Source organism: Lupinus angustifolius, chromosome LG04 (assembly GCF_001865875.1).
Source record: "Lupinus angustifolius cultivar Tanjil chromosome LG04, LupAngTanjil_v1.0, whole genome shotgun sequence".
NCBI lineage: Eukaryota > Viridiplantae > Streptophyta > Magnoliopsida > Fabales > Fabaceae > Lupinus > Lupinus angustifolius.
The window spans coordinates 14,570,748-14,582,510 of record NC_032012.1 but is presented as its reverse complement, the minus strand read 5'-3'; the positions used below and the strand labels follow the sequence as shown (position 1 = coordinate 14,582,510).

Genomic DNA, 11,763 nt, shown 5'->3' with positions numbered 1-11,763 from the left:
ATTTTTCCCCTTTCTCTCTTCTTATTTTCTCCTTTGCAACCAAATAAAGCACTAAAGAGTTTTAGATTAGTGTTAAGTGATTAAAATACTAATATCACAAAAACTTAAGAGTCTTAGAGTTCTTAAGGTCAACTATACCCTTGTATGCAATGGAGAAGGCCATGCCATAACCCAAAAATTAAAAAATCTTCTATATTTTTTATTTTGGTTTAGTCACATGTATCTTCTATATAAGCTAATTATATATGATTTATATGTTAATTATTATCGAAACATATATATATATATATAAAATGAATGATATTTGAATAGTGTAAATATATAAAGTAATGAATGATATTTGAATAGTGTAAATATATAAAGTAATGAATGATATTTGAATAGTGTAAATTTCAATTAAACTCTTTCTACTTTGTCTTGCAAATAAGTAGTTAAAAATGTGTACTAAATAATAGAACTATAAGGTGCTATATTCCTAACGCGTGGGCCATTCTTTTCCCTTCTCACGTGGTTTCTATTTTCTATCCTTCTTAAACTGTTTCTGTGCACACCTTGCGGATAAGCCTTACTTGGGCCATGTTTTCTAAACTATTATTTTCCATTTTCATTCGTTCTTCTTTCTTTTGCCCCATCTTTATGTACTCCAAAACCCACAAAAATTTAACATCATTCTCTTCCCATTTCCTAGCATCTAACTCCACATGCTTCATCCACTAAACTCTGCAAACCATATAGAATGAACTTGTTTATTTTTTCTTAGCCACCAATATAGTATATTCATATATATATATAAGTGTTTGTTGGTAACTAAGGGTATGTTAGCTATAGGTGCAAACTCTCATGTTCTTTGTAGTTCTATATACCAAAATCACAACCACACGTGTTTCTTGGTAAGTGGTTTTGGCTATTTGTTTTCACCTAAGAGTAGTTGTGGAAACACAAGGATTCTTGAACATAGAAACAGAGAAGGCAAGAATAGAAGGAGGAATTTGAAGGTGGAAGCTAGTTGGTGGGGTCCAGAAGTGCCAAAACCTAGCGTTATAGATATGGAAGCTATTAATGATAGTGAACATTTTGATCAAATTCTGCATCATGCTCAGCAAAATTCTCAGCCTATCATCATTGACTGGTATTTTTATTAATCAATTTTTGTATCTTATTATAGGTCTAAGCTTTCCTAGAAGTATAGCTTTTTTTTTACAACTTGTTTATGGTATGACATCATAAAGTTAGCATTAATGAAAATATACAGGTACCGCCATAGACTATAGAAAAATAAATTATGAGAAAAAAATGTATACAGTGACGGTGTATAAGTTTGATATACACTCACTGCATCATTCGTAATTCATATTTAATTATCATTAACTCTCTAAAAAATAATCAAAATGAATGGTAAGTAATATAATGGTTATATATAATCTTTACTATGACAATAAATAAATATTACCTTATAAAATTATATAGGTAGGATACCAATGAAATACGTACAAGTTATTAAAATGATTTAATATATATGTATTGACTCTTTATGTGTTTTTTATATTTTCACCATATTATATATCATTTATTTCTTAATTATTTTTTATTCTTGAAAACAAAAACGATCCTCTAACAATTTTTTATATTATTTTTTTGGTGAATACAGGATGGCTGTTTGGTGCAGGAAATGTATATATTTGAAGCCCAAGTTGGAGAAATTGGCAGCTGAATTTGACACCAAGTAAACTACTCACTAATTCACTCCCCTGCCTATTGAGATTTTTTATTTTTGCCTTCTGATTTTCCTCTTTATTTTTAGGGATTGTTTTGATTTAGTCTCAGTTTTTTAAGTTTACAAAAATATGTATGCAGTGATAGTATAAAAATTTGATACACTATCAATTCATTATTTACTATTCATTTTCAATTATCATTGATCCTTTAAAAAAAAGTAATAGAGATAATTGTTAGATGATGTATTGATTATATATAAATCTTTATAATCAGATTGCCTATTTAAATCTTTAGTTCATCTATTTTAAATTGGTGTCGATTTTTATGCTGGACTTTAACTTGGAACAAAAATACTAATGTGGATAGAACTAAATACTTAAATGGGTTGTGTTATTTGTATTTTAATTTTTGTGACTGTTTTCAGAGTCAAATTTTATTACGTGGATGTCAATAAAGTACCCCAGACTCTAGTCAAGCGTGGAAACATCTCTGTAAGTACCACTTTTTGTTCTCCCAAAATTAACGGTTAAGAACCCATTAAGACTTGTTAGATATAATTATTTTCTCATGATTGAGGTTTTTTTGGTAATTTTTGTTACATTTTTGGGTAATAATGATTGAGATTTATTATGTTTGTTTTACACTGAATATTGACTTCTATTTCATTTGGGGCAATGTAGCTTTTAGTTGAGACGTGTATTGTGTAATAAATTAGAATTACAATTTGGGCCAAGTTAAAATGAATACTTTTTCTCAACTAAACTCAGCTATTTATTATATTATAAAAGATGGTTCAATTCCTAAGAATAATATTTGAGAGAAATAATCATATATCTCTAAAAGAATTATTTGACTACTTATAGGATAGAGAGATAGGTGGTGATTATAAAAAACAAATCTAAACCTAAAAATTGCCCCAAAACCCTTCCAACCTATCAATGTGAGACAAACGTCTTGTCCATTTTATATTCGACCATATCAAGTTTATAACTTTCTGCTAGAAAATATGCTTCAGGATGTCAAATTTTCTCATTTCTGGTGTAATTTTTTTGAATCGAACTAGCTAATATTATTTCCACTAATAATGTGCTAAATGATTTTTCTAACTTCATTATTTATTTTGTTGTTATACTTTTCAGAAAATGCCAACAATTCAGGTGCGTGCCCTAATAAAATAATTTTACCAGGGTTAGTGTAGAAATCCAATTATCCAAGTTAGGAAATAAAACGAAATAAATGAATTCTTTGCAGATATGGAAAGATGGAGAGATGAAAGCTGAAGTCATAGGTGGTCACAAGGGTTGGCTAGTCATTGAAGAAGTTCGAGAAATGATCCAAAAGTTTGTATAATACACTTTTCTGTTAATTTTTTTTCATCTTGCCCCAATATTCAAAAAATGTTATTGACAAAAATGAATATTGTAATTTCATTTTAATTTTTGAGTTAGCACTGCGTGTAGTTATGTATAAGAAGAAAATGAGGACAAAAGAGCGTCCTTTTATCATTAGAGGGAAAAAGTATAAAATTTGAGTGTAATATCTATACACTATTAATGAATAGAATACAGTCAATATATTATTCACAATTCATTAGTATTATAATTTTAAATAGTATTAAAAATAAATAATAGACTAATAATATATAATTTTTTTATAGTACCTACGTCTTTTTCTCATAAAATTTAAGTTTTAAACCGGTAATTGAACCTAAGATATATATGTTGCAGATGCTTTGGTAAATTACCAATATTAAGTAATCATTGCACATTCGTTGCCATGAAACTTTGTCTACTTAATTTATTGGAGCATTTTGAGGGGTGCATATCTACTCTCTGACATTTAGCGTTATTACATGTGCATAAAATTGTGATTGATTGAAAAAATATATTTAAATTAAAATTTAATTTTTAAATAATTTTTTGACCTATCACAAGGTCATGACACATGAAGTGACACCAAATATGGGACAACAGATGTATATCCTATTTCAAAATTGTAAATATATGTAACATGGTGGTATCATGTGAATCTACAAATACTCATGACAAACAACAGTAACCAAATAGGGTTCAAAAAATTGTTCATCACTCTCAAAAGTTCACAATAGTCATCAATCTTTACAAAGATTTTGAGTAATGTAAATAATATAGCCAAAATATTCATAATCAATTTTGAGAAAAAAATATTTCATCATATTAGGGGATAAGTTATTTCAATCAACCACTAAAATTATTCATATTTAATCTTTTTCTACAATATTTTAAAAAACTAAAAACAATAGTACACATATCATAATTTTAGAAATAATTTATCTCATGATATGATATGACAAATCACACTCAAATTAGCTACAGTAAAGAGATTTTATTGCACAAGAGAAAACTAGGTTGTTATACATATATGCCAAATTAGTTGAAGGATAGTTGCTATAAATAGGATCTAACAGAATTCATTAATGTATAAGTTGTAATTGAAGTTCAATAAATTTTCAATACAACAAGATTCATTCATTCATACACTAAGACACTCTTCTTTCTCTCCAATTCACTCTCTTCCCAATTCTTATGTCTTTCGTGCTACTGCTACTGCAATGAGTGTGCATAGCAGTTTGTTTCTTGCACAACAAGCTAAGTGCATTGTGTATGCACGAGTGTCACTGCTTGACTATTCTCAACATTGGTATCAGAGCAAGGTTCAAGAAGGAAAATCCTGTGTGGAGTCGAGTGTGTGATCTAGAAAGAAGGGTAGGAAAAGAGAGTCTAAGGAGAAGAGAAGCTTGCACAATAATGGCTAATGGCAATTGATTCGCAATGACACTACCAATTCTTGACACCACGAACTATGATAGATGGAGGATCCAAATGAAGACAATTTTTGGATTCCAAGAAGTTTATGAGATTATACATAATGGGTATCAAGATATTGGTGATAATACAAATGAAGCTCAAAGAACAATCTTTAGAGAATCCAAGAAGAAGGATTGTAAAACTTTGTTCTTAATCCATCAATGTGTTGATGAAGCCAATTTCGATAAGATTGTTGGTGCCAAGACAACAAAAGAAGCTTGGGATAGCTTGGAGAAAAGCTATGAAGGTGTTTCCAAGATCAAGAAAGTCAAGCTTCAAACCATGAGAAGAAGATATGAACTTCTTCAAATGGAGGAGAATGAAACAATCTCAGATTATCTTACCAAGATCCTGTCCTTAACAAACCAGATGAAGGCATGTGGTGAAGAGGTAAGAGACAATCTGTAATTGAGAAAGTGCTTAGAACCTTAACTCCTAAGTATGATCATATAGTTGTGGCAATAGAAGAGTCTAAGGATCTTGAAGCCTACAAATTTGAAAAACTTCAGAGCTCCTTTAAAGCACATGAAACAAAGGCTAAAAGAGAGGTATGTAGAAAAGGGAGAGGTTCAAGCACTTCAAACACAACCTGTCAAGAAATCAGTTGGACATTGGAACAAAAAAAAAAAGGATAAACAAAGATAGATGGTAGAATGATAAGTGGAGAAATAGTGAAGGCTTGAAATATGAACAAGGCTCATCATCCCAAAGATCCATCAACCAGAATTTCCAAGAGCATGATCATAGGAAAGGCTCTAACTAAAACTCAGTGAATAGGAAGAAGATTGATAAGAATAGGGTACAATGCTATAACTGTAGGAACTATGGCCATTTTGCAGCTGAGTGCAAATCCAAAAAAATGTTGGGCTAGAAGGATGAAGAAGCAAGATTGGCACAAGATGCAGAATCTGATGATGATGATCATTACCTACTTATGGCTACTATAAAAAACAGTGAAGAAGAAGGAGACTTCTGGTATCTTGACACTGGATGCTCCAATCATATGACAGGCAAGAAGGATTGGTTCACGACTCTTGACGAATCAACAAAGAGTAAAGTCAAATTTGCTGATCATAGTGCTTTTTCAGTAGAAGGAATTGGCAAAGTAATGATCAAGAGAAGAGATGGGAAGACTGCATACATCTCTAATGTTCTCTATGTGCCTAAAATGAAAAGCAACTTACTCGACAATTGCTTGAAAAAGGCTATACAACGGAAATGAAGAATGGCATGATGAAGGTGTTTGATAAAGACAAACACAATATCTTGAAAGCTCCTATCTCAACCAATAGGACATTCAAGATAGGCATACGAATGAGTGATCAAAGGTGTCTTCAATCAACTATTGAGAAGGACACATGGCTATGGCATCAAAGGTTTGGACACCTAAACTTCAAGAGCCTAGATTTGTTGAGCAGAGGTGGATTTGTGTCTGAACTACCACATATTAGTATACCATAACAAATGTGTGATGAGTGGCTGTCTAGCAAGTAAACCAAAAATGTTTTTGTCTCAAATGTTCCTACCAAGTTAGTAAAGGCATTAGAGGTTGTATACACTGATTTGTGTGGACCCTTTGAAGAAGAGTCAATTGGTGGCAATAGATACTCTATAACCTTTATAGATGACCATACAAAAAAGAAGTGGATCTATCTATTAAGCAGGAAGAGTGATGTGCTTGCTACATTTAAGAAATTCAAGGCTCAAGCAGAAAGACAAAGTGATGCCAAACTTAAACAATTAAGGTCAGATGGTGGAGGAGAATATGTGTCTGTTGAATTTCAAGATTTGAGTGCCAAATAAGGAATAATACATGAAGTGATTACTCTCTGCACACCTCAACATAATGGTACAGTAGAAAGGGCAAATAAAACAATCCTTAATATGGCAAGAAGCATGCTTAAAACAAAAGGGTTGCCTAAGAAATTTTGGGGTGAGACTGCTTCTACTGCTGTGTACATACTCAACAAATGCCCTACTAAAAGATTAAATGAGAAGACTCTTGAGGAAGCTTGGACTAGAATCAAGCCAAATGTGAGTCATCTGAAAGTCTTTGACTCCATTTGCTACACACATGTCCCTGAAGCAAGAAGGAGAAAGTTGGATGATAGAGGTGAAAAACTCATCTTTCTGGGCTATCACTCAACTGGCGCCTATAGAGTTTTTGATCCTAAGAAGGACAAGCTGATAATGAGCAGAGACTTGAGATTTGATGAAGATCAGTGTTGGAATTGGAATCTCAAAAACTCAACAGGAAGAAGAAATACCTTGCTGCAATTTGAGGATGATGAATAGCATGATTTGATTGAAACAGTGGTACAAAATCCAGTTGATATGTCTAATACTACAACCAATCCTCCAACAACTCAGAGGCAGAGACATACACCTTCAAGGTTGAGTGACTATGAAGTGTTCCCTGATTCAACCATCACAACAGATGGTGACTTTGTGCATATGGCACTACTTGTTGAGATGGAACCAATATGAATAGAAGAGGCATTCATGCAACCTCAATTGGTTGAAGCAATGAAAGAATGACTAGGGTCAATTGAGACATGGAGCTTAGTCCAATCGCCAAAAGAAAAGAAAGCCATATCTGTTAAATGGGTGTACAAAACTAAGCTGACTCCAAATGGTGAAATATCTAAGCATAAATCCAGGCTTGTTGCAAAAGGGTTCCTACTGAAACAAGGTCTTGATTATGATAAAGTTTTTGCACCTATGGCTAGGCTAGAAAGAATGAGACTTGTAGTTGCTATTGCAAGCTATAATTGTTGGGAAATCCATCAGATGGGTGTGAAGTCAGCATTTCTAAATGTACCCTTGGATAAAGAAGTATTTGTGAAACAACCACTAGCTTTTGAGATAAGGGGCAAAGAAGGGTTGGTGTATAAGTTACACAAAGCCTTGTATGGGCTCAAGCAGGCACCAAGAGCTTGAAATAGGAGAATTGATGCATTCATACTACAACTTGGGTTCGTAAAATGCACTACAGAGCATGGTGTTTATGTAAAAGGCAGTGACAACTTAGAACTCCTTATTTTTTGCCTCTATGTGGATGATTTATTAGTAACAGGTGGAAGCTCAAATGATATCTCAGTCTTCAAACAACAAATGTGTTGCCTCTAAGTACACTAGTGACGTGTTAAAGAGATTTCAAACGATGGAATGCAATAGAGCATCCACTCCTGTAGAATTTGGAATCCTACTCAGACAAATTGAAGGAGATTAACAAGTTGAAAAAACCTTGTTTAGACAAATGATTGGCTCACTAAGATACACATGCAATACCAGACCTGATATTGCATATGGAGTTGGCCTAGTAAGAAGGTTCATGGAAGATCCACAACAATCTCATCTCATTGTAGTGAATAGATTGATGAGATATCTGAGAGGAACAATATGACATGGTATTTTGTTTCCTTCTAATTACAACAAAAAAGGCATCAATGAAATGATAGGCTTTTCTGATGCAGATTGGTGTGGGGATAAATCAGATAGAAAAAGCACAACAAGATATCTCTTCAAGCTTGGTGATGATCCTATAAGTTGGTGTTCTAAGAAGCAAGATGTAATGGCTCTATCTTATTGTGAAGCTGAGTATATAGTAGCTTGTATGTGTGCCTGTCAAGCTGCTTGGATCGTGGCTTTGTTGAAAGAATTGAAAATACAAACAGATGATGGAATTCTACTTATGGTGAATAACAAATCTGCAATTAATCTTGCTTTGAATCCAGTGGCTCATGGTATAAGCAAACACATAGAAACAAGGTTCCATTACATAAGGGAACACGTGAGCAGATGGAAGGTAAGATTAGAGTTCTACAAATCAGAGACTCAACTAGCTGATGTATTTACCAAGCCTTTGAAGAAAGAGAGGTTTGAGAAGCTGAGATTGCAGATTGGAATGAAGGAAAACTAATGAAGTCTGAATTAAGGAGGAGTGTTAGATATTAGTAATAATTCAGCCTGTTAGTTAAAAGTAGTTTGGTTGTTATACAAGTATGCCAAATTAGTGGAAGGATAATTATAAATAAGAATTAAGGGAATTCATTGATGTATAAGTTGTAATTGAAGTTCAATACATTTTTCAATACAAAAAGATTCATTCATTCATACACTAAGACACTCTTCTTTCTCTCCAATTCACTATCTTCCTAATTCTTCTGTCTTTCGTGCTACTGCTATTGTACTAAGTGTGCATAACAGTCTGTATCTTGCACAACAAGCTAGGTGCGTTGTGTATGCACGAGTGTGGCTGCTTGGTTATTCTCAACAAATCAATACATTAATTTTTATTCACTTAAATATTTGAAACCATTGAAGATTGAAAAAGAAAAGTTCAAATTCCAAAAGCAAAAACTGCACATATCTTTTGGAAAATGAGGTCCCTCGATCCCCTCTCAGTATTCTCCACTATAGTGGCATTTCCATGCCTGCATTCAGGATCCAGTATAGCAGCAAAACCAAACATCTTTGTAAATTTGTACAAATTGATAATAGAAGGAAGATTCAATAAAACTAATAAAAAGCCTTAAAGAACACTCAACTGCAAAATTGACATTAAACATTAAAATTACCCCATTAATCACACACATTCAATATTACCAATTACCAAAACACAAAACCACCATTCTATTCTCCGAACTTGTGAATACAAGTGATATTAGCTAGCCTATATTTGAATAGCATGAAGTGAGAGAATCACTAAAGCGAATCAACAAAAACAACCAAGCCTTTATCTCACTAGATGAGATCGACTACATGGATTGAACGACGCCATAATGCTATATTATAAATCATGTTCATCACCACCCAACTTTAGAACCACTACATGGGATTTCAATCCTAAAAACACATGAACAACCATTATAGCCAAGATTTAGCGTCGATGCACTGCATTCACCATCTACTCTACTACCAGCATATGGAGTGACATGGAGGTATTGAATTACTCGGCTCCTCCATGATCGCGCCCAATTAACTAACTAGCTTTATTACTTTTATTTTTGGAAAAATGTTTAGAAACAAACACCATTCCTGAATCCAAGAACCTATTATTTTTAATCTAAATACCAGCATCTAGAAATCGCTTTAGACAATAACTCATCAGATTGATTACTAACGCAAAGCTCCCGGAGCACCTATTTTTGAAATTCAAAAGAATCAAACTCAAACTATTTACTTAAAAAGAATCAATCTCCTTGCCACTCAGGCCAAACCATTATTAGTAATCTAACAACTTATTTAATTAAAACTATGGAATCACAATCTCAAAGATTAATATCACTACCATATACAATTTCATAAACAAAAATGCTTAAAAATCCAAACATCAAAATGACCAAAATACTCACCAAAGACTGAACTCCATCATTCCAGCTCCCATAGCTCCACCTCTACAAAATCAAAAAAACTAACCTCCCCACCAACATCCTTACTAATCCTAGCATTGCTGAGCAAAACCCTTCAACCTATATATAAAGAAATGGAACTATGAAGATAATGATATTCTGAGATAAAAATTATAATCAATCAAAGCATGATCAATCATTGAATCAGATTGGCTAGATGACTGAGTCATCATGCAAATCTTCATGTGCCATGACTGAGGAAGATTCACTAAAGCACCAAGCTATGACCGAGGAAAATGCACCTGAGCATTAGACCATGACAGATGAAGATGCACCAGAGTACTAGGTTAAGACTGTAACGCTCCGAAAATTACTCCAAAAATCTTGCTAAAAAATGGGTAATTTTTTTTTGAATAATGAAGCCATATAAAATTTATTTCCCTATATTTGTTTCATTTTCAGAAACATCACTTTAAGTAACATACAATAGGAAAAATCTAAAACCATTACCTAATGGTAACCGAAAATAACTCAATATAACTTCGAATAATACTTCATTAGAATATCAGAAAATGTTGGTATGAAATACAAGGAAAAATCCTAATCATCGTCCAAATAAAACTACTCACAAAATAAATACCCTACACAAGTACCCTAATCAAAAGCAAAATAGAAATAGAATTAGCTCACAACGGCTAGCCCTAGCATCTGCGGGTGTGCTAGAATAGTCACTTGGGTCCTCCTCCATCTCAGAGTCGGAGGAGAGGTTAACAACCTCAATGGAGTCCTCGATGTTGATCAACTCCACGCAGTCATCCTTTTTAACTACTAGCTTCCCTTCCTCCGCCGCCATCTCCTCCTCTGGATCATAGGACGAATGATGTGACGGAGTCACCACCCTTGCATCCCCTTGGAGGTTTGGCATCGTCCGCCGAGCGACTCTTCTCCATACTGGGGAATTGATCACGTCATTCCAAGTCCGTCGCCTCCTGGAAGGCCCTATGGCATCTGGTCCCTAAGGGGTCACATACCGAGTTGACGGCATAGCAGGTGTCGACCTCTGAGCAGGCAAGATAAAGGAAGCCTCCAACTCCTCGTGATGATATGGAAAGCGCATGGAAGATCCATCACATACCATCTCTAACTCTAAGGCACAAGAGTCTGTGTAGGTGTAACGGTCGCCCTCAATCCTCCATGCCCCCTCATGGGACATCGAAAAACGGTAACTTCGAATCCTGGCAGAATGATCCATCTGAAAAAAACGCGAATAGAAGACAAACATAAAGAAAATGGAGTAAGACATCTAATGAATATTACTCATTGACATCATGGAATTACACAGAATATTACATCCAGACAGACACACATAACATACACAATATATATCCTATACATAAATGCAAATGATGAATGACATTATAACTTAAACCATGAGGATTAATATCCACGAGCTCAATGTATGAATGTGATCGAGGTCGTACCCGATAAAATAATATAACAATTAAAGTTGCAGTACTAGGAAGTGACTCCTAGGTCATTTCCCAAAGATTATCTTTCAAGCAAAGCTTCAAACACCTTATTCTCACACACACACAAGGGGTTTTTTTGTGGTTGGATAGTATGAACATAAACTAAATTCAGAAACAGTAGTTAAGTAATGTAATAAAACGTCTAAATCCCTTTGGTTCGTTTGTTCACAACTCAATCCTCGATTTCAAAAGATTATTTTCAGATTCCAACCATTAACTTCCGAATTTGTTGAGAATCAATTAACTAAGCGATAATCAATTCAAAGTTCCAGAACCTAACCCTCAAACTAGGTGAAATCAGTATAAGCATGAAATGAT

The 11,763-nt window shown here is 33.8% G+C and overlaps 1 protein-coding gene across 1 annotated transcript; it reads left to right on the top strand.

The window, feature by feature from the left end:
* Window positions 546-3,163, top strand: LOC109345955 (thioredoxin-like 3-1, chloroplastic). The gene is made up of 5 exons (XM_019585266.1): window positions 546-1,129; window positions 1,649-1,723; window positions 2,141-2,207; window positions 2,856-2,873; window positions 2,968-3,163. The coding sequence occupies exons 1-5, from the start codon at window positions 816-818 to the stop codon at window positions 3,064-3,066; spliced, it is 573 nt and encodes a 190-aa protein (XP_019440811.1). The 5' UTR covers window positions 546-815; the 3' UTR covers window positions 3,067-3,163.